The sequence below is a fragment of the Gavialis gangeticus genome, unplaced genomic scaffold (genome assembly GCF_001723915.1).
Source record: "Gavialis gangeticus isolate Ggan-Ray unplaced genomic scaffold, GavGan_comp1, whole genome shotgun sequence".
NCBI lineage: Eukaryota > Metazoa > Chordata > Crocodylia > Gavialidae > Gavialis > Gavialis gangeticus.
This window is the reverse complement of record NW_017728993.1, coordinates 41,386,170-41,410,166: the sequence shown is the minus strand read 5'-3', so window position 1 is coordinate 41,410,166 and position 23,997 is coordinate 41,386,170. Positions and strand designations below refer to the sequence as shown.

The 23,997-nt window shown below is 40.4% G+C and overlaps 1 protein-coding gene across 4 annotated transcripts in view; it reads right to left on the bottom strand.

Annotated features, from left to right (window-relative positions):
* Positions 1–23,997, bottom strand: part of CCDC18 (coiled-coil domain containing 18) — a 79,004-nt gene that overhangs the window by 37,686 nt on the left and 17,321 nt on the right. For all 4 annotated transcript variants that reach the window (XM_019501619.1, XM_019501622.1, XM_019501620.1 and 1 more), the window contains 13 exons: positions 23,422–23,553; positions 20,801–20,935; positions 20,151–20,228; positions 18,428–18,544; positions 17,935–18,102; positions 17,300–17,442; positions 15,163–15,326; positions 8,703–8,916; positions 6,913–7,012; positions 5,253–5,369; positions 4,376–4,519; positions 3,422–3,625; positions 1,518–1,655 (listed from right to left, as the gene is read on the bottom strand). In XM_019501619.1, coding sequence (XP_019357164.1) covers positions 1,518–1,655; positions 3,422–3,625; positions 4,376–4,519; positions 5,253–5,369; positions 6,913–7,012; positions 8,703–8,916; positions 15,163–15,326; positions 17,300–17,442; positions 17,935–18,102; positions 18,428–18,544; positions 20,151–20,228; positions 20,801–20,935; positions 23,422–23,553 — 1,854 coding nt within the window. The remainder of the gene's footprint in view (positions 1–1,517; positions 1,656–3,421; positions 3,626–4,375; positions 4,520–5,252; positions 5,370–6,912; positions 7,013–8,702; positions 8,917–15,162; positions 15,327–17,299; positions 17,443–17,934; positions 18,103–18,427; positions 18,545–20,150; positions 20,229–20,800; positions 20,936–23,421; positions 23,554–23,997) is intronic.

Here is a 23,997-nt window from a genome sequence, read left to right as displayed (position 1 = left end):
AAAGTTGGCCCCCACTACAGTAGTGACTCAGATAAGCCTGTTTTTATAATGCCTTCACATTCCATGACCTGCAAGTTGTAGAGGCATAAAAGATTAACATGAAAACTATTTAAATGAACTTAAATTCCTGGCGTCTTGGAATTAATTTTCTTTTCTTAACAATCAAGAACATTTTGTTTACACTTGTGCTGAGATATCCAATTGATGGTCTGTAGTAGAACAGTAGAACTTCATCACCTGAGAAGCCCTTTCTTCTTAGCTTGATTTATCTTTTTGTAAGTTCAGGTGTCAGAGTCAAGTAAGCTGGTTTTGGATATAGAAGTAGACCATTTGATACAAGATCCTGCTAAAGAACATAGCCTTCCCTGACAGTTAATAATGCTGAGTAATATCAGTAATATCTCCGATTTTTTTGTACTACTCTTTCCAGTTGGCAGAACAAGAGGAAAGCCACAGAAGTTTGGTTTGTCTTCTAGACTAATGGTTCTCAAACTTTATCTTATTGCATGCCCCCTTCCAGATTTACCAGCTGTCCACATACCCCTACCTGCATACATTTTATATTTTAACTCCTTAAATGCCAATTATAATGAAAATTTAATCCGCTATTACATACTTTCTCCCATGTACCCCCCAGAGATGACTTATGTACCCCCAGGGGTATGCATACCACAGTTTGGGAACCCATGTTCTAGACTTTCTTAGACCATGCATGTGCATGAATGCATGTATGTCCATGCATATCTATGAGCTTTTTCGAACTCTACTTTGCTTTGGTCTCTCAGAGGAATTTTATGTTTTAGGAAAGGGTGTCACCTATTTTTTCCTTAGGTTTTTCAACTGTGAAACAACTCTGAGTTTGTATCTCAAATGTCTTCCCTTTTCTTTGTCAGAAATATAATTAGATATATGGCAAGGATGTGTATCCCTGTGGACGCAAATAATCACCGTGGGAGGAAGAAGAGCTTGATAGTATGCTGAATTCCTTCTCCTAGGAATCAGTCATTCATGAGTACATGAGAGGTAGTTTGAGAGAAGAGGGTTTGAAAGAATATTCTGACTTATTATTGGAGTCTTTCTTGAGGACTTACACAGATTATTAGCCTGCTGAATTCTGAGGAGGAGTTGCTTGCTTCTTGGAGGCATATCTGCTGGAGTCTTTCAGCTCATATATAAAGAAAACAAAGAACATGGCCTGTCTACCAACCCAGAGCCTCTTCTCCTTACCAGCAGCTCCAGGGGATGTTTATGCTCTTTGCCTTAGTTTAGGCTTTGCATGTTCTACTATGAAAGCAATTTTATGGGAAATGCCATTTGGAAAATACCCAAAAGGGACAGATAAGTTTGAAAATGGATGTAGCAGATGATGATTCACTGTCTTGAAATAACATAAAAAGCACTAAACCACTACTATGTCTTCAGAACTGGAAGGAAAATATCCAGAAGGTGTGCAGTAGTGCTAGAATAAAAATGTACTATTGTAAAAATGCCAAAGCCTAGTAAGTTTTCTCTTTTACCTCCAGCTCATAAGCCTCTTTTAATGAGTCTATTTCTGCTGAAAGCCTTTTTATTTCTGCTTGCGTTCTTGCTTCTAACTGGGCTTCATGTGCTTGGGCAGCACCTAGTTCTTCTGCCAAACAGTTTGCACGAGCTTCCTGTAGGAGTAAATAATAAATGATAAAGGGAATGTACAATTAATGTTTTGCACCTTTCATCCAAAAAGCATTGCTTCTATTTGAACCATCTTGGAAGAAACATGAATCTTATCTTTCCCAGTTTATACAGCCTGGCTGGAGAAGTTAAACATTTACCTCATTTGTCCAACAGTGAGTTATCAGCAAAGCAAGGAATTAAAAGCCAGGAGTCAGTAAGCCAAATTTGCTTTTATTTAGTTTCTAAATCAATTCAAAGCCAAGTAAATACAAGAATAGAGTCATATTCATTCAAGAAGCCCAAAGGTGGCAGCCTCTTGCCCACACAGACTACAAATATCTTCGCGCCCCTCCACTCCTCCCAGAGTTCAAGATACCTAGCCTTGCTGCAGCAAGGGTAAACACATGTATGAGACAGCAGCATGGAGGGCTGTAGAAGAAACAGGCAGTTCGTGCAGTTGCATGCTACCCAATCCCCCATGGCAGGTCAGACCTTCCTGGACAAGATTAAACCTCTTTACAGGCCAGATCCAGCCCATGGGCCATAGACTGCCAACCCCTGAAGTAGCAGATGAAGAGACTTGTCCATCTTTACACAAGACAATCTCTGGATAAACTCATGATTAATCTAATGAATTCAGGTCCAAAATATTAGGCACAAGCAGCTGAAAGCAGGTGGATATCAGAGAGGACCACACTCAGCAGCAGGAGAATAAAGCAGAGCTCTACGATCTGGCTTAGTTATGAAAGAAGATTAAAGGGCTAGAATAAGATTTATGGAAGGGACACAGAAAGGAGAATTCTGACCGTCTGGTAAGAGGGTGTGATGTGTGGAGTTATGATTGCTGTCCCTAGGCTGCAGAGCAGAGTGGGGGGTGTTTAGTATTTCCCATGCTTCTGGGCTTTGCTGGTTGCCACATGGGGCCAGGAAGGATTTTTTTCCCCCTCCTGCTGCTACGTGTCAGGTTTTTTTCACCTCCCTCAGAAGCATTGGGAGGTCCTTTCCAGCCCTTCTTTTCTATGGTTCTATAAGACCACTTTTGCTCCTTAACCGTTGCATCTTGCTTTGCAATGAAGGGATGAAAACCCTACTGCATAACAGCTAAATTATGGCTTTCAGTGCTGCTCCAAATTGGAACTATTCAGAAAGGAATTTTGCTTCAGCAAAGCACACTCTTTCTTGGAGTTCCCTGAAGTGCAAAAGAGAGGTACACGTCCCGCTTCCTTAGAAAGTAGAGTGTATGTGTTTGCACTCCCTTCCCTTCCACATCTTTGGGTTGGTTATTGCCCCCTTGGGCAGTGAGAGAGCAGCATATAGGTTCACAGCAGCAAAGAAACTGCAACTGAACCTGACCCCTGCATGCAGAAAGAAAGTAAAAAAAAAGACATGCAGAAGTCTCCCACACAAGAATCAGACAGTCTAGTTGCTAGTAGATATTTAAATACGGAAACTCTTTCCCCTTCTTTGTTCCATATATTAAGAATTAACTCACTTCCCTCTTCTCCCCACATATCCCCAAACAACGGTATTTTTAAATTAGGGAAATTCTAGTCAATTCACACACCATAATGCTTCTGGAAGTTTATCCAATTCACATTTTAACATAAATGAAACCAAATGCTCCTATGTCAATATAAAATTAATACTACTAACAACTCAGTATACACGAGTGTATGTAGCACACCCAGAAAACCAACATATTTTTCAATGGGTAATTCTACCATCTGTAAAAGCCAAGCTGCTTTATACAAGTTAATGGTTTGCTCACCTTTTCTTGAGAAAGATGGTTCACTTCTTCCAGTTCATGTGAGAGTCTGTCTGTTTCTCTTTGAGCTTGAACCAGCAGCCTGCGAGTCTCCAGCAGATCCAAGTGAATGTGCTGCATCTGTTCTCGTTCTAACCTTAATTGTTGACCTAAATCTAGTGCTTCCTTGTACTGATCTGCAATGCACTTCTCCTGGTTTTTCATTGTCTATAACAAGAGAATAAAGCAAGTACCTACAGAAACAATATTCAACAATTTAACTTCCTTCTCCTCCCCTTCATTTAAAAAAAAATCAGTGCAACAATGCTTTTTGATCTTACTGTACCTTGAAGGAAGAGAGCACTTGATAGATCAGATCTGTGGTTCATCTAATTCAGTATTTTCTCCCCAACCTCAGATATTACAGTGAAAGGTGCAAGAAACTCAATACAGGATAATTATGAAGTAAGTCACCCAGAAAACCAGTTTCTTTCTAACACCTATACTAAGCAGTGTGGGCCTATAAACTTTTATATTCTTTGTAAAATAATATATACTGGGCAAGTCTACAAGCGATGCTACATTGCTGCAGTGACATAGCTTATCACTACAGTGATGTAGCATCGGCAGGCACAAACCATGACTTCCATGCTACATCACCGTAGCAATAAGCTACCTCATTATAGCACATCATTAGGGCAACATAGCAGTTAAAAATAACTGTGCACTGCCCAGGTGGTACAATAACAGCTGTTACTGCACCATTATTTAGTACTGCCAGAAGGGAGAACTAAATGACGGTGCAATAACAATGGCGCATGGAGGGCACATGTAGACACTCCCACTGTACCTTACTTATTTTAACAGTGTGCTCTCATTATCTGTCTACATATCTCTATCTCTCTCGATATAGATAAACTTTATTTTTATCATCATGGCTCATTGGAAAAAAAATATTCACCCAAGGAAACACCTTACCTTTTCAATACCTGTGAGTCTGTGTTCTTTTCTTTCAATTTCTTTTTTCAGTTGATTTAGTTCTTGATCTCTCTGCAGCAGTTCAAACTCTTTTTCACGAAGCTCATCTCTAGAATGTTGTAGTTTGGCATCTAAGCTCTCAATCTGACCATATATTAAGAAGACTAGAATTATGGGACACACTAAAATACTGAAAATTTCAAAACTTAAGTCAGAAGTATTTTCAACTACTACTGTCTTTAAATCCCTTTACTAATTTTTGTAATTTTAACCCATTATAAAAGAGCAATATTAAGGGGCATTTTTCAGAAAGTAATGAGACTAAACTTCTCTTTCCATACTACAGTTTCTTTCAGAAACTTAGTTTTAATTTATCAACTGTAATATTTTTGATGATTAAAAAGATATCACCAAAACCACAAGGGCCCCCTGCAACCTGCCATTTTGTTTTCTCTGGACTGAATTTAAGCCAGTTTAACTCGGATCCATTCCCTTATTACAAGGCTTTCCAGCTTCTGAGTGGCTGGGGTGCCCATGGCCCCCAGCCATACACCACATCACAGCCTCCCTGCCTTCCCTCTCCCACCATGTATTGTACCACACCCCCATACCACTTGTGGTCCCAGTTCTCCCCTGAGCTCCCCTGCCACAGGCTCCTTCAAGCCCTGCCAACACAGGGGTAGGAAGCAGAAGATGGAGGAGGAAGAGGGAGCCTGGAAATTCTGGTGGCAGTAGCAGGAGAGCTGGGAGCCCAGGGGCTGCAGATAACTTCATGGGGGCCATATGCCAGGTGGACAGTCCTTCCCTGTCACATGCAGACATTAAGTCATGAGTTCCAACCACAGTAACAGGATCTGATTTTTCGATGAATAAGTACCTGTTTGTTGCACTCCTTAATTTCTAATTCAGATTTCTCCAAACTGCCTTCTAATCTGATTATTTTCTGCTCCATTTCTCCCCTGTGTTCACGAATAGTCATATCTAACTGTGTAACCTAAAAGCAGGTAAGAGGAATAATGAACGTTATGCACTTTGTTTTGAAGTACTATTAAGAACTTCAGGGGAAAACTGTTACAGAATAGCAAAGAACTCAACACACCCAATGAAACAAATTCCTTCCAGACAGCACAGTGCAGCCACACAACAATGCATAGAGATTTGACATCTAGATTCTAGAAATCTATTCTAAGAAACCATGTACAAGAGAAGAGGGGAAAACAATTCTAATTCCATACATCTGTTCAACATGTAAAACAAGATCAATTACTCAACTTTAACTGCAGTTCATTGAGTGGACTATCAGTACAGAATTGTAGTCTTGGAATATGCCTATTTTATTTCACATGATGCTGTACAAGGAGGTGTAGCAACCAGGCACTTTCAGATCCTTCAACTTTTGTAGAATCTCGGAAGAAATTTTTCTCCTCTGAGAATTTTCACTGATGAGAGTGACAAGCAGTAACACTCTAATAAAGTGACTTTGAAAAGACTAATTAAACAATGGCTCCAGGACTTGTCCCCAGATCCTGAAACCATATCAACAGTAAAGTTGTGAACAGGTATGGAGTAAACTTCAGGCAAAAGCTCTTTATAATTCCACAGTAAGATTTTCAACTGCATGTTTAGGAAGTTACTTTAGATTTAAGCAAATGTGTTCTGAGACTCAAGAGAACAGGAGGGATCTCAGAGCATGATAGGAGTCTTAAGACAATATGTCAAGTACTGAGAGATTATTGCCCATCCTGTAACTTTATTATTAAAAGACAAGAGCCATTTTAGGGATTTACATTTACAAGAAGCAGTTAAGGGCCCATTTAGCACCTGCAGTGAGTAATCTGGTAATCTTGCTATTGTCTGGTAGCAAGAAAACAGGCATACCAGTTACCTCATTTGGATCAAATGAACACTTTAGGAATGAATTTGTGATGAGCAAATAATATCAACCTTATTATGAGAATAGTTTCATAGAAACTATGAAACTATTCTCATTAAAAAAACTGGATGAGGAATTAAACCTTGAAACTCAGACTTATCTAGCTAATCTTACTATGTAAGAACAGTCTTGGGGGTGGGAGAGAGAAAAAATTCTGCCAGAGATTCAAATGCAGATCACATCAGCTTGGTCAGTATTAAATGGGAGTCTCACAAAAGCAGAGAAAGGAAAATATTCAACTCATATTTAAAAAAATGTGAGCATCAATACAATAAGGATGTTATACTACTTCTGGTGTAAGAGGTAATACATACAAAAGTGAAGGTAAATTTAATTTGATTTAAATCCAGACCTAAAGGTTGGAAGAAAAAGTAAATTTTTGGAAACTAAGAAGCACTATCCTTTAGCACCTTCACTAAGCAGTAGTCTGAAGTAGCCACTTGTATAGCCTCTGATGACTACATGAATGCTCTGTGTCAGCAATGCTCTCTGCAGGAGTGAGACTACAACAATAATTTGGGCATTTTTACCAAATGTTGAGCTTTAAGTAACCAGCTGCTTAACAAGAAATACTCTAGTACCATGCTTTAGAAAAAAATCCAACCTGAGCTGCTCTTTGTTTCAGTTCCCAGTTCCTTTCTTTCAGTGCCTGGTCCATGTCAAGAAGTTCTTGCTTTTTATCTGCAATTTCACCTTTGCATTGCCTGCAATTTCCATGTGAAAAATAAAAGCACGTAGATGTTTCTCTCCTTTGTAAAGATGCACCTCACCAACTCCCAGCTTCAAAAAGATCATATTTTCATAAATCTGAAAGACCTTGCATTTGAAAACCCCCATATTTTAAAAAATAGTTAAATTAATTGTGCATCATATTTAACATTCAGTCATAACTTTCTCATTAAGACAGTCTCTGCTTCTATGATGCCCCCTATATCATTTCAAAAATAGAGACAGTCTAAATTTCTGATTCTCTCTCTCTTGAAGAGAAATCTGAATTTGCAAGGCATGCATGGGTACTTGAACAGGAGGAAACTGCTGCTGCTGCCATACCTGATACTTCTTTAACCCACGAGGCATTTGCTTTTCCTTCTCACTTGCCCGTTCCACATGATTTCCATAGGCTTTACTTGAAAGCTCCTAGCCACCAAACAGGTGACAGCAGCTGTTACGTGCTAGACTACTATTTCATGCAGTGTATATGGGCAGAGGTATAACTAGAAGGGTTTGTGCTCTGTGCAAACCCTGATGGAGAGTAGGGGTGGGCAGGAGTCTTACTTGCTTTGGCCATCTTCCAGCTGCTGCATCTTAGTCTCCCATCCCCTCTTGTTGCCAGAGCAACAGCACAGCGTACATGCATTAGTAGCCAGGTACAACAGCAGCAGCATGGGGATGCTACTGCTGCCAGGGCATAGACTCCCCAAGGAGCCACCATTCTGGTGTCCCCACTAAGGTGATGCCTGAAGCTGGTGCTTCACTTGCCCACTCCAAAAATGTTATTGGATAGTGGGGAGAAGAGATGAAGAAAGAAAGAAAGGCACACAGCAGCAAATGATGCAAAAAGGGAGTGAGATAACATGCATATGTGGAAAAAGTTAAATAAAACCTTTAAAATAGTAACCATGGTAACTGTAGATGGAAATAGTGGGTGCCTCTTCCCTTACATAAACCAAGGATGTGAGCTGGAAGCCAGATATTACTCCTCTCTTTTCCTGATAGTGGTAGCATGCACTCTGTCCCTGTAGATCTCTCTCCCCGCTCATGGCCTCCTTTAATATTGATATGGATGGAGAGCCAGAGATGGAAGCTACTCTAAGTGTTGCTTCTCTTAGCAGACAAGCTCCCAAGCACTCACTCTCAATCAGAAGTTTAAAATGACAGATGAAAATTAAAAACTATTTTCAGCACATTATATAAAAGTACTTCTAGATGTGAAAAACTTTTAAGATAGAAATTATTTAATTTCTTGACCGAGCAAATGAATACATATCTCATTGAAATCAACCTAGTATTTTCAAATGTGGGTGCCTAGAGTCAGGCAATTAAACCAACATTTAAGTACCTACAATGTAAGATGTTATTATTTTCAAAGATACTCAGTGACCATATCTTCCAGTAACTTCAGTGAACAGCTGTGGCTCCTCAGCATGTCTTTGAGTCAGGCCATTTTTGAGATTTGAATTGGGAAATACTATTTTAACAGAATTTGAAGACATTTCCAACAAAGTAATTCCTTATAAAATATTCACTTTTTAGACACTGAAAACGTTAGAGACTACTTTGAGTTATCCCAAAACTATTAACTATATAGAGATTACAGAGAACTGATAGAAATACTACAGAAAACAACAACCACAAGTTTCACTGTTTCTAAGATCACAATGAAAGCTAGCACACCTAAGCTCAGCTGTCAGATCCTTGATAGCAGCATACTTCTCCTCCAGTGATAACTGTGCATTTTGAAGAATCTCTTTCAGCTCCTGTAGTTGTCTCAAAGTGATTTTTAACTCTCCATGGGCATTCTGTAACTCAGTCTCCAGCTCTGCTATTTTCTGTAAGGCATTCTTGTGACAAGCCTCACTCTGAAGCAGTTTATCTTCTAACTCAGTCACTACAATGGTTAAAAAAAGTGTACCGACCAATAAGCTAGGTTAAGTGATGCTTCCACAAATTAAAAATTCTAGCATTCAACTGTTTTTAACACTAACAAGTTTCAAGGACATTCAAGAAAAGCAATTCCCCACCAGTTTCCATGAGAACACTTTCATAATACCAAACATTTACAGCTTAAGTTTAGGAAGACTGTACATTACCCAGCCTCCTCAATTCTTTTTGTTCAGTTCTGAGTTTTAAAGAAAACTGCACCAAGTAGAAAGAGGGAAAAAGTACCATGTTTACTCAAATATAAGAATATCCTGATTATAAGAGCCCCTCCATCATTAGATTTTATATATGGAGAATTTATGAATTTGATATTATTTTCCAGGTACAGAATCTAATTATTGGAGGTTTGCCTTGAATTTGTCCCTTTCCCACTGCTACATCAAGGAAAAGAAATCTGGGGAGTCAGGTAGCCCCTTTACCCCCTGAGCCCCAAACTTCTTCCCTCACTCATTACTGTCAAACTCTGCTCTCCCTAAGCACACGGAAGTACGGAGCAAATTTGAAAACAATGACCTTGAAATAAACTCTGCTGTAGCAATTTGTATATAGTACCCACTAACTTAGTTCACCTGGAACTCTTGGCATCTTACCTTTTTTTGAAACTGCTGCAAGTTTTAGCACAGGTACTCCATAAATACACTTTTAATCAGCCCCTTTGCACCTTTTTCTAATTGAAAGCTTCTATATAATACCCTTTTTTTAAAACAAATTTTTTGTGTTCTAAGCCAAATCAGCCAAATCAAGTCCAAAACCATGAGTCAGTCCAAAACTATAAGTCGCCCTACAACCGGCAAACATCCTCCACCCCCACCAGGGACTTCAGATATCCCCCAGGGGATAACCGATCTTTTAGCATGGTTTAGTACCTGCCAAAGTCCTGGGGCTTAAAGCCCACTTTATGGAAATTGCAGGTCCTCCCTAGCTTGCTTCTGCAGCCATATGGCTGAGGGCAGGCAAAACTTGCATGCAGGATGCCTGCCAAAAGACTTCATAAAACTTATATATAACACCAACCAAGCATGATATGGGCAGGGGTGAAGGGGCTGAGATGGAGTGCCACCTCCTAACGTCCCATGCTGCTGCTGTCCTGCCTCTTGGTGGGGGGGGAAACTAAGGCCACCCTCTGTCCAGTCCTCAGTGCGGCTTTGGAATCATGGTGGCAGTCCCCCAAGCTTGGAGCACTCTGATTGGCTGTTTCTGTCAGCCAATCAGAGTGCCAATAAAGCATTATGGACAGACAGACAGACAGACTTAGGTTTTTATAATATTAGAATTTTGAGACATTGAAAAAATAAAACTAGAGCAAGTAACAAGCCTGCTGACATTTGGAAACCAAAGAGTGTGGCAAATCATGTTCTGGGAGAGAGAGGGCTATGAAGAGTTCTGGAATTCATACAAGGAAAAGCACGATGATGTAACCCTGAGAGGAATTAGATTCCTAGCTGGAGAGCAATCCCAGGAGCGTGTCACAATAGTCAGGATGTTCTCAGAGATAATACATGAAGCAGATATCAGAGGATGGATGGAGAGTTTTAGATAAGTATAAAATTTGGAGAGAGGTGTGGAAAGTAAGAGCAACCCTGGAAAGAGACAAATTTGATAAAGGAGGAGTGAAACACTTAACCATCAGTCATCCAGCTAGGACCCCAAAGGGGATACATAATGTATCATGGGCAGCCCAAAATATGCAGTCAGTATGGGAAAGAAGGGCACACTGCAGCATTTTGTGCATCAACCTGCTGCTACAGATGTAATGAGACAGGCCATAGAGCCAGAGACTGCCAGGAGACACTTAATTGTACAATCTGTAAGGAGGAAGGGCACCTTTATAGGAACCGCCCTATTGCCTATGCCAGCGAAGTAAGAGGAACACAAAAAACAGAGGTGGAGCAAATGGAAATCCACACAGAAGATGAAACACCACAAGAGCTGGAACTGGAGAGGAGACCAAGCACTGACATTATAACACAAGCAGCCGGACAAGCAACGATACTGGAAGAGGAAGAGGTACAGCAAAACACAGATAGCTCTGATGTAGAAATAACAAATGTGAATGAAACCGAGGAGTCACAGAAAATGGAGGAAGGAAACAGACAGGAAGAGGATGCTGGGAAACCAAAAGGGAAAAGGAAGAAGTCCAAATCCATGTGCCAGAAAAAGGTAGAACATGTGGGGGGAAACGTGACAAGCAAGGAAAAGGAGGTGGAAAAGTAGATGGGGGGGATATAGAAGAATGTGAGAGAAAATAAAGCAGAGGAAGAAGATCCAGCTCTGAATAGAAAGGTGCAAACCAGACCAAAAATAACAATATGGCTGGAAGAAGGAAAACAACCCACGACATCAGAAAGCAGTAGTATGGAAGACCTCTGAGAAAGATCCTGATGGAGATTACAATAACATCTTTAAATGTAATAAGAATTCAGACAATGAACAAATGGAGAAAGGTAGAACGCATCTTACAATGATTAGAAGCAGCTATAATGGGTCTTCAAGAATGCAGCATATTAGTGGAGAATGATTACGGACATTTGAAGGAAAGATGGACAGCGGGACCAAGAGTACAGGTCAAACAATTCCAAGAGATAGTGTGTGGGCACATACTGAAACTAGTGATAACAATGGGAGAAAGAGATAAAAATCTTTAATGTCTACACACCCACAAACAGTGCTCAAAGAACAGAATTATTCCAGAAACTAGAAATATACATGCATGGGGGTACAAAACGAATCACTGTAGGTGATTTCAACTGTGTAGCAGAAGCAGCCCAGGAAGGATGTAGCACCGACAAGACAATGGATATATTGACAAAAATCCTAAGGGAAATGATTAAAAATGCAGGATTGGTAGATGTATGGGTGAACTCCAGAACAGCAACAAGATTTGACCCCGGAGGAAGGAGGTCCTCAAGAATTGATGTAGTCCTAGCATCAGAGGGACTGGAAGTGATATGAAAGAATGTAACACCGGTTGCAATGAGTAACTAGTGAGCACTAGAAGTTAAACTAAGAACAGGCCAGAAGAGAGAGGGAAATGGGTGTGGAAGCTAAACACAAAATTATCAGAAAATGAACAACTCTGCAAGGAATAGCCAGCACGATATAAATACTAGAAAACAGTGAAAAAATACTTAAAAAACCCCTGGTATTGGTGGAGACTGATTAAGAAATGAACAGAAGAGTTCTTCCACAAAGCAGGACAGACGGAAGTGCAAAAGGTAGAGATGACAACTGAAAACCCTTTAGGGGAAATTGGAGATGTTGCAAAAACAAGCAGCATAAGGCAAAAACAAGAAAGAAGAGATTGCAGAGAACAAGAGATGAATCAACACATGGTTTAGGAAGACAGTGAAAGAGAAGATTTTCTTAACTTGAGCACCATGGCCAGAAGAAGGAGAAACATGGAATAACTATTTCTCAATCAAACTCAAAGCAGCAAAAAAGGGACTGCTGACAGTAATGACAACAGAAGAGAAAACAGTAATGAGACAGGAAGAAGTGCCTGAAGTGGCACGATCCTACTATGAAGTATTGTATAAAAGTAAAGGGACAGATTAAACGAAAGTCCAGTCATTTGTAGAGGAACTTGTACAAAGAATAAACAAAGAAGAAAGAGTGAAGATGGAAAGAGAAATCACCCCTAAAGAGGTGTTTGAAACAATGAGAAAACTAAAAAGAGGGGAGAAACACCAGGCTGAAATGGATTACCATGTGAATTTTATAAGAAATTTTGGGGATACATAGGGCAGGACCCAGTAGAGTTATTGAACAGAACCTGGGAGCAGGGTGAAATAGCTGAAAGGTTTGTGGAGGGAGTCGTAGTCCTTATCATTAAAAAAAGGAGAGAAAGAAAAACTAGAGAATTGGAGACCAATCACACTGTTCGACACAGATTATAAAATGTTTGTAAAAGTTTTTGGCCCAAAAGATAAGAGACAATTTATCAGAATTGATTCATGAGGACCAGGCGTGTGCCATACCAGGGAGAAGAACTGTGGATGCATTATGATTAAAATAAGGGACACTTGGTAGATGTCCGAGAGAGGAAAAGAAACACACTGGTTATGAATATAGATTTGGAGAAAGCACACGATCGAGTAGAGCATAAGTTCATGCTCGTGATCCTGAGGAAAATGGGATTCCCAGATACAACAACTGTATGGCCTGGAACATTCTTTGATGAGACACCCAAAAGCCGGATATTGATAAACAGTCACTTGAGCTGGGACTTTGAGATAAGATCTGGTGTAAGACAGGGCTACCCAATATCAGCAGAGCTGTTTGTGTCATAGAAGCATTGGCCCAGAAAATAAAAAGAGAAAGGTTGATCACATGGGTGAATACCCCTGGCAGAGAAGAAATTAAGTGCACATTATATATGGATGACATCACAATATTTGGCCAAGATAAGCTGTCGACTGAGAGTGTTGAAACATGCAACGGACTACAGCAAGGGAGCAGGTGCAAAAATTAATAAAAATAAGACCACACTAATGGAAACAGGGAACTGGGAAGGGCTGGAAGACTACAGTTTGCAGCTCCAAACAGAGGAAATGAAAATCCTTGGCATACAGATGGACATGAAAGGGAAAGGTGACAAGGCCTGGGTAAAGATAAATTGCCAAGATACAACAGATAATAGGTGTCTGGAGAAAGAGGCAGCTGTCTAAACAAGGAAAAGTGGAACCAGTAAAGGCAATATTACTACCTGTGATCCTCTATGTAGGAACTGTGTTTCCTTCAACATGGTGACAAGCATGACAGATACAGAGAGAGTTAAGAACCTTTTTCAAAGGGCAGAAAAAAAAGAGTGGGTGGCAAGGCAACAAACATACAAGAGAAAACAAGGAGGAGGATGGGGAATGCCTGACAGAGGTGTTTACGTACACCAAATTTATCAGCGTGATGAACATGGTGCGAGTAAAAGGGGAAGAGAAAATGACGAGATTTTGCCAGTTCTTAGTCAGAAAGGTCTTGAGGACATGGGAAGAAGGGTTGGAAAAATGCCTTGAGCCTGGACCTGCCCCTTAATGGGTGGTCCCCAACCCCGGTCACCATCTTGGGACCAATGTCCCAGGGCCAGCACCAGTGGGGCACAGAGCAGGCCACAGGCTGGCAGGGATCTATGGAGCCAGGCTGGGCTGTACCAGCAGCAAGAAGGGGGAGCTGGCTCGGCTCCATAGAGCCCCTGCCGGCTGGGACCCATGGGCTGGACAGAATGGCCTCGCAGGCTAGTATTTTTTCTACTGAAAGAATAATAAGGTTGAGAGATCTGTATCAAATTATTATTTCTACTGTTTTATAAAAGCCAAGTATTCACTGTGGATTAGATTCTAATTCTACTGTAACATTGACAAAAGGGGAAATAAAACCCCTTTAGATTTCTGGACTGAAAAATTACTAATTTATTCATTCTCAGATATTTTGAGACTTGCATTTCTAGAAACCTGAGGGATGTATTCAGTATGCAAGGTTTTAAAAAGGCCACTGACTTTTGATGCTTCTTTACACAGTACCTAAGAAGAGATGGCAGAGGTGAAGCCCGGGGCTTGTACCACAAAAAAGAGTGCTTTGTTAGGCCAGGGATTCCAACCTACCATCAGAAGTAAGACAGCCAGACATCGTAGCCAACCTGTGACTCAGACCAAATGCTGTGCTCACAGAAGTCATGGAAACCCCCCCCTGAAGAAATGCACATTAGAACTGGATAGAACCTTCCTTTGTTAAGCCCAGGTACCTTGAAATATTGTAAGGTTAACATGGCAGTATAAGCAAGAAACCAGACCTCCTACACAGGAAGGCAGGCTCTGGGGCTGGGAGGGTTGCTTGAGTACACTGTGGTACTAGCTCCAGGGTCTAGATGGCTTGACTGCAAAGTTTTAGTGTCTAGGAAGGTTGGCAGACATGTGGTGTTTGCCCCAAAAGTACTAAGAACAGCGATCACTCACTGTTTAGGCAGAAAACAGGGGTCAATTTTGTACCTTCTGCCAGACTTCAGACTAACACAGCTAACTACGAGTCTCCACGCACTACTCAGGCATGGGTATTTGGCAGTTGGATTCTCCATATGCCTTTTGTGTGCATTACTTGTAAGTAAACTACAGAGTAAATAACTGGACAGGGAAAAACATATACATAAAGCAGAAGCAAAATAACCTTAAACTGAAAGTTTTAAGGGTAAAATACATTAAATTACCTTGGTTTGTTTTTTTATGTACTTCTGACTGCAACTGCTCCAAAGTAATTCCTAACTGATTTAGCTGCATTGTTTTTGTTTCACCATCTCTTCTTAATTGTATTAGTTCTTTCTCCATATCAATAAGTTCATCTTTGCATTGATCCATCTCTAGTTTAATCTGCCTAAATAAAAAAAGACAGCAAGGAGAATTAATAAATATTAACAAACTATGAAATAATATAAGCAACATATGCAAACACTTGTATGTTTTGAGGAATAAGTATGCACCTGTGATTAATATGTTTTTGAACATCTAGAAATCTGGATTCTACTCTAATATCTGCAAAAAAGCAATGCTGTCCTTTTACGTCAGTTCCCCTTCCTTTTAAGACCACTCACAAAATTCTTGTAAGGCTAGATTAAATTTGTATTTTCTGTTACCAGGCAATTAATTTACAAGTATTATATACGTGCCAAGTATTAATACAGTGAGTGGAAGTAATAATGCAAGTAAACAATGCCATGGGTAAAAAAACCTGGTCATATTATAGGAGAATAGATCAATTTTCTTATCATCATAAGACTACCTAAGTATATACATAGGAACATGGGAGTGAAAAGGATTTCCAGACTTATTATGACCAGCCCCTGGTCTGTTAAATACATTACATAATCACATTTAAACTGTCTGTTAAATACATTACATAATCACATTCTAAAATTATAATTATAATTCTATAATCCCATTCATAAAGTCTAAAACGTATTAGCTGTGTGCCCACACTACTAATAAGACAAGGTAAAGTATGTCAAACCACTCCAATTTTAATTTTATTTATAATGCATAAGTCTTATTTAATTTTGAATGTCAGAAGTGATATTACTGTTAACACCTGCCAGCCTATGATATGCAGATTTCATATCAGAGTCTCAGGCCCTTGCCTCAAAAGCACAATGTACAGGTTACAGAAAAACCTAGGCAAATTATTAAAAGGCTACAGTTCACAGAAGTTCCTTCTCTATCAGCCTGAGTCCAATCCCAAATGCAAGGACTCCTGCAGCCTTCCTTGGTCCCTGCAATTCTCGATGAGGAGACAGTCTTGAGGCACCTAAAAGCTGAGTTCTTTCCCTTGCTCCTTGGTTCTTTCCCTAGCTTCTGTAATGACTGTGTACTTCAAACTATCACCCAAATCCTAATTTTACAGTATCACAGAAGCAGAAGCTGATTAAAATAAGGTGAAGCCAGCCCTCCTTCCTGCTTAAAAAGCCAGTACAATAACAGACTGCTATTTTCATACCTGTTCCAATGATCTACGTATGGAATGAACACAAGCGGACAGATTTATTCAAAGATTTATCAGCTCTGTATGCTGCTGAATGCCATTTCAAGAGTAAATGGGTTAAACAAGTCAATTAAACTGTAGTCTTTCTAACTGCATTTCAAATAGTAATCCTCGACAGTGTCCCCAAAAGAAAAATTACATTTAGTTTACTTTATCCTTTCACTTTTATTTCTAAATTGAACATATTTGATACGGAATCAGTGGGGAAAAAAGCAAAGGAACTCAAATGAATTGGTTTAACTAATCTTAACCAGAAATGAACGACAGTAACTGTGCACTGTAGATAGTAAGTTATTTTGGGGGGTTTTTATATCTTATATTTCAAATTTATGTCCTGAAATAGATATTAGAGGGGTTTTCTGCTCCATTATTCAACAAAGAGAATGGCAAGTTCAATAATAAAATCAGTATTTATTGCTTCTCAATTAATTCAGGCTCCAGTTTCAAGAAGGCACCTATCTCCAGGTATGACACTTAAGTCATAGTATTTATGAACTCTCCTTGAAAAAAGGCCTATTACAGGACTAGTCTTGATAACCATTTGTAAGTTCATAAAAATGTCACAAAGCTAAAAATAAAAGTCCATAATTCAACACGGTATGGGGCAACTACTCGCTCGCTTAAAATTATGCAGACTTACGCAGCTTGCTGATTCATTCCGAGGTCCCTTCCAGCCTTAAAATCTATGAAAGTATTATTCTGAAGGTACCTATTAAACAGCTTGATGCCTTAAGAATATCACATTTTATATTAAAAATTAGTAGTATAACAACATGAAACTAACAGAGAACATAAAAATGTTCTAAACGTACCTGATTGTGCTAGTAAGTTCAGTGACTTTCTGTCTTTTTAAATCTGCTTCTTGAGAAGCTATGTTGAGTTTCCCTTCTGCTTTTCTCAACTCTTCTTCTAAATTTTCTCTCTGTTTTTGAAGTTCTTGCTCTAGCTTAGATACCTATTTAAAATATTATTTAATATAGTGTTCTAAGTTAATAATTAAGGTACATAATCTCTTCAAAGTGACACATAAGGAGGATTTAAGACATGACATTTGCAGTTTTTGAATCTAAGCAGAGAAAAGTCAAAGAACAGAAATTTGTATTTTCAGAAAACACACAATTTCTTAAACTCATAGTAATTAAACTTAACATTCTGTATTCCAGCTTATTTTTAATTAAAATCTACAAAGTCTGATTTTCAGAGTACAGTACTAAGCATCCACAGCTCCAGCTGAAATGGACTGGTGTTGCAGGTATTTTGCACCTCTTAAAACCAGGCTTCTATACTATTTATTTCAGCTACATTTGATAACTAAAATTATAAACAAAGTAGGCATCAAAGAGACATTCAGATATTAAAATATCACAGAAATGTATATAAATACATTTAAGTATTTATCCTCATCTACACTATTAAATTCTTCTCATTATAAACAAATGTACTGTACCTGTTTTTCAAGCTTAAGTTGGCTGTCCTCTAGCTCTCCGTTTCTAATGGTTTCTTCTTGTAACATTTGCTGCTGCCGATGCAAAGTTTGTTGTAGGAGGACATTTTGTTCACTTGTGTCCTGAAGATTCTGATTTTTTAATTTTATTTCTTTTTGTAACCTTTGCACCTGTAAATATGTTAGCTTTCTATTATAGCAACTAAGGAAATATTTATAACTTTAACTTGCTCCCATTTAGTTGCTTATCACATTTTTCTTAGTGAATGATAAGAACCGTAAAATAAAATCTATATGGCTTTGAACCCTACTTTATTATGAACTCAAACCCCTAACACATCCCAGCCACAAGAAGGCACAGGTTCAGAGGCATACACACACTCTACTTCTTCCTTGGACCATGATGACATTCTTTTATTTTAAAAAGAAGTAATATTTCATAATGTATAACCTTTGTTTCCATTACAACTTAAAAAGTAGATAAAATAAATGTTACCTCTTCAGACTTCTTCTTTAGCTGCTTTTCAAATGAGTCCTTACTTTCATCTAACTGACTCAAATATACTGCAAGTTCTTCTTTACAGATGTCTAGAGCTGATTCAAGTTGGCTGCCCTAGTTATATGCATCAGACCATTTAAAATAATTAGTTGTTCAGAAATACTAAAAAAGTCTAAAGAATTAAAATTTCTCATTAATTCCACTCTCTTATGGTTACTGTGTTTTATTTTAATCTATTTAATCTCAATGGAAAAACTATTTAAACCAGTTGTTAAAGATATGAACCACAGGCCACATCCAGCCCATGGAGCCTTAGGATCTGGTCCAAAGGTTTTGGACCAACTCCATGTACCACATGCGGCATGTGCTGGCTCCAGCCCCAGGCTTTGCATGCCATTCGCAGAGACAGTCTGGCATATGTGCAGCAGACTGTCCCTGTGCACTAAAGCCAGTACACACCACGCTGGTCCCATGCACTGTACACAGAGTAAAAAAGCCAGTGTTGTCAAAACTGTACAGAAAAGGCTTACCAGACAGACACAGGAAAAATACATATGTGGGCTTAAAAAGGATGAGAAAACTTAAATTTAAGTTACTAGTTAATCTAAATCAGTAATGCTCATGGTTTTGGCTCTGCAAGCTAGATGAAAATGCAGGGCCAGTCCGCAGGCCAGACTGGGCCCCATGCTGCCCCCACCTGGCCAGGATCACTGTCCCACACACCCAGTTTTGCACACAGAGCTACAGCCCCTGGGACTCCTCACAAATCTGTGGGGAGATCTGCAGGGCAAATGTCACAGTACTGGGGGCCAGAGGCTGAGCACCCCAATCTAAATCAGTGGTTCTCAAACTCTTCAAAGTCAGGGCAACACTCCCCAATTTTTTCAGTGTGGTAGTACCCCCAGTTGAGAATCACTGTGGCATTCAACTTACCTCAAATGGGTAAAAGTGACAGACTAAAAAGGACTGTAGCACATGCACTTACTCATCCTGTACTAAGGTTCTCTGATCAGCCTACAGCAGGCAGGAAATCCAGCTCATGCTGCATCCTTTCCCAGTCCAGCTCTACACAGCATCTCCCAGAAACAGGCGCATGTGACAGGTGGAACTCTATTCCTGGGAGGTGTTGGGGAAGCGGGGTGGGGGAAAACCAGGAAGAACTATAGCTCAAGCCAGCTCTCCTGCCTGCTTTAGGGTTATTGAAAAACCCTCAGGCAGGAGTCCGTGCAAGCTGTAAACCCTGTATACAGACCACTTTTCACCTGGCCATTGCTATTGTGGTGGTGGTACCTACAGTATGGCACTCCCATGGGGGTCTCACAGCACCCCACCTGAGAACCACTCATTTAATTTAAACACAGCTTCTAAACCTGCAGAAAAGAGCATTCTGTTTAGTCAGTATTTTATTTTGAAAACTTCTCCAAAATATTGCCACAACATAATAAGTGTGAGGCTGCCCTACTTTTATGACGAGCATTTTCATCAAAAACATTTTTGCTCATGCACAGTCTAGTCACTGTATTTATTTAAATAATGGATGACAGGCATATTGAAAAGTAGTGACTTCTGGAATATCTACATAAGCCAGATTTCTATAAAGTAACTTTGTTACATTTTGTTCCTGGAAAATGGAAATTAGTTCTCAGCCTCTTCAAAGTCATAACTACCACAAATTAAAAAAGAAAAAAGTATTAACTGTAAAACAAAAAAGCATACTCACTTTGACCATTTCCTCAGTTAATTGGTTTTCCAAAGTTTTCAAAGCCTCATCTTTCTTGACATTTTGCTTTTCCATTTCCTGTTATATGCAGATTTGCACATAAAAAAACCAAGATGTGACTGTAACTGCACATATACAAGTTATGCTATTGGAAACAGCATAACAAAAGAGGAAAAGTGCTAGTGATAGAAATATTTGTATTTATAGTCTATTTGAATGCACTGTACTTTAGAGAGTTTGCTCCTGATTTTGTGTTATGCTTTACATCTCTTATGGCAGTAAGAGACTACAAAGGGAACACTCTTCATACTGTGTAAAGCAGATCAAATGGCTCTATGCTGACTCCTTTCCCTGTCCTTAGGGGAGGAAGAACGCTAAAGTCCAAGACAGGGTCTGGCCATAGTGCTATTCTTTGCTAGCACAACAGGTTATAGGGAGCAATTAGTTTAGAGCAAATCTGGGTCTACTCAGGGTTTTATCAGGGACTGAAGACAGAATTAGGAAGCAATAAAAACAGCTTAACATAAACTTTTACCACCCCAGTTTTTCCTATGTCCAAAGACAAACAATAAAGAAGAACCCACTTTATCATCTCTGACCATTAGTCAATCATTGCTGGGTTTGCGTTTAGGCAGAATAATCAAAGTTACCTCTCTGCTTTCTATCAGCATCTGATCCAATGATTCAATATGTTGTTGTTTACACAGAATATCTTGTTGTAAAATGGACATTGTCTTCTCTTGCTCATTAAATTGCTCATGTTTCTTATTCAGCTGTGTTTGAAGCTATACACAAGGATTTTTTTGTTACATAGAGTATTAAGCTTATTAACAGACTCAGAAACATCCAAACATATAGTTACATTTCATTCACCCCCAGCCACATACAGTCACCCCTAGAGTGAATAAAAACGACATCATACTGAAGCCACTAATAATATTGCACAATTTAGGAACAAATTTTAAAAAGTACCTTGTTGATTAAAGTGAAAAGTGAGTACAAATAAACAGTATAGCATGGGGCTGGGCTGCTGCTGCAGGCTTTCCCAACATCTCCCTCCCTCTGGGGAGCAGGTAAAGAAATGGGGAGCAGGGGCAGGTTGCAGCGCAGAACCTTTGTCCAGGCGGGTGGCAGCAGCACAAAGCCTGGGTGGGCAGGGGGCCCCCCAGCTGCTGCTGCTACCCCCACCGCCTGGGCTGTGCACCATGGGGGAAGTGTGGGGGCGGTCCCCATACCCCTCCTCCCTCACATCTGGCAGGGGCTGCACTCCTTGCTGTTGTTGTGGCAGGCACCAGCACCCCCACCTGCTGCTGTGCCATGTTGGAAGTGTGGGAGGGGTCCCGACACTCCTCACACCCTCCCTCACACCCCACAAACCACACATACAGACACACTCACACAGACACAGACACACCCTCCTCCCCACAGCACTGCCTGCATTAACTGCAGCAGAGGACAGTGCGTTCCAGAGACCTATGTTCCAGAGCCACACACCCACACCCCACAAACGCCCCACATCCCCCCAACATACTCTATGCCCCCCACACACAGCCATACCACCTCACAAACTCCCCCCACAACCCACCCTAAACACCACCCCCCAAATCATGGCAATATGTTATTTCTAAATAAAATAAAAATATGTTATAGTAGGTGTTTGACTTGTAGCATATGATGTTTTTTTCTGGTTCTAAGAAGGCAACCCCCCAAAGGAGTATTTCCAGGGAGGCAAGGAGAGAAACTTCTGGTGGAAAAGGTCAGGGGTTAGGGGTGGGACTTCCAGGCGCAAGATGGCAACCAAGGGGTAGGGCACCTGTTAAGGGGCAGGGCTACCCATGCGGCCTTTGACAGCTCACCAAAACTCGTTATGCAGCCCTCCACCTGAAATAATTGCCCACCCCGGTCTACTTTTTCCCCAAATGTAGATTCAGGACCTCTAGAGATGCCTTTCTGAAATTTAGGGGAGTTAGGTAATGATGTTATAGAGGCATTTAAAATTCCTTCTAGATGGAAGAGAGGAGATGCATCTCTCTCAGAGAAACAGCATGAGTCTTCATATCACTAGAATCAAAAATATTAAAGGGAAAAGTATCATGAATTTCTAATTTGTTAGCAACCTCAGAACTGTCACAGGGCACTAAGAAGTGCCTGATCCTTCAGGAGCAAAGTCAGCTTAGCTAGGGAGCCCAAAAAGCTAGGCAGGGCTCCACAGCTGCAGGTTGCTTTGACAGTAAGATAATCAGGTAATTAGCCAGCACCTACAGGTGGTCAGCTGACCGGAAGGAGTCAGAGCCCAGGGCACATATAAGCTCAGGGCTGAGGCTGGCCTGGGGTCACTCTCTCTTTGGCAACTGCACAAGAGAGTGGCCCAATGCATCCAGCTGCCTGCTTTGCTATCGCCAAATGCAGTAAGACTCTAGGGGCTCACAATGTGCCCAGAGATAAAAGGGATAATATTCTAAGGGTGAGGGCTGGCCCTCTTAAAGGGGAAGAGTGCTGCCTTTATTATTAATGTTACGTTGTAGCCCAGGGGCTTAAGTTTGTGTTATTGTTTGAACCAGTGGACCGGGAAGAGGCTAACAGGAGAGGAGGCGGCCTCATTGGGGGCACCTGATTGTGCAGAGCCGCAGTACCAGAGGGCTACAATCCCAGGGGCTGCAGAGAGACCGGCACCAGAGGGGCATGAGCTGCAAGGGGCCGGAGAGCCCAGCACCAGAGGGATGCAAGCTGCTAGGGCCAAGGGCCCAGTAATAAGAGGAGTTCGTGGGCTAGTGCTTCAAAGCCAGGCCCAACAGTGGGTCTAGGCTAGAAGGCCTAGCTATATCAGAGGGGCAGAGTCCGACTGGGCCAAGGCCCCAACAGAGCATAACAGCAATGTAACACCTGCGAGGCACGGGGCGTGGTAAAGGGGTACCTGGAGCCACACAATTGGCCCATAAGGCCTGAGCTGTTTTGTGCAGCACCATACTAAAGAAAGACCTGGTAAAGGGCCTACAGATTAGAAAGCTCAAATAAGGTTCAGTGAACCAAGACTAAGCGAAGGCTTGTGGGCAGCTTCCCAAGTTATTTTTCGAACAAAGATGTGGCAGGCAAAATAAGAGGGTGCCTTCAGGGCAGAGCTTGCATGGTCACAGAGCCACCAGGACATCACGGCCACCCCTGGGGATCTCACCCCATGACAAGAACCACTGAGGAATAAAGATTGGTATATTAAACAATAAGGAAAAAATATCGACATATAACCCATACTAATTAGTATACAATGTCTTACTATTTCAATCTGTTTCTCCATTTCTTTATGCTGTTCAAGATGAATTAACTTTGCTTTTTCAAAGGAAATAGTTACGTGCTCATGTTCTTTATTGATACTTGTTTCCAAGTTACGAATCTGATCATTCTTTTCCTGAAACAAAACCAATCCTTGATAGGTATGTATTGATCTTTTGAGATCAGCAATAAAAAGACAAAATTCTCAGACTTTATAAAACAAACAAAAAAAATAATGAAAGCAGATAATAACATTTTCCATTCATCTCGAAGCATTTTATGTGCCACAGCATACATACAGAGTAATACTGGAATGCAGCTATGTTGCACAGATTAGGCAAATGTCAGAGGACAAAAGACACAGATCACAACAATCAGGAACAAGTGAAACATTTGAAAAGGACAGCAAGGCAAAGAACTATTCTCACTGAAAGAACCATGGCCTATTCAGAACAGACAGGTCCCTAAAGTGTTAAAATCTCATTTGGAAAAACCGTTTGACCATCTAACAAGGTGGGAGGGAAGTCTTAATCAGCAACACTTGGACTTGAACATATGGAATCTAGGTATCCTAAAACCA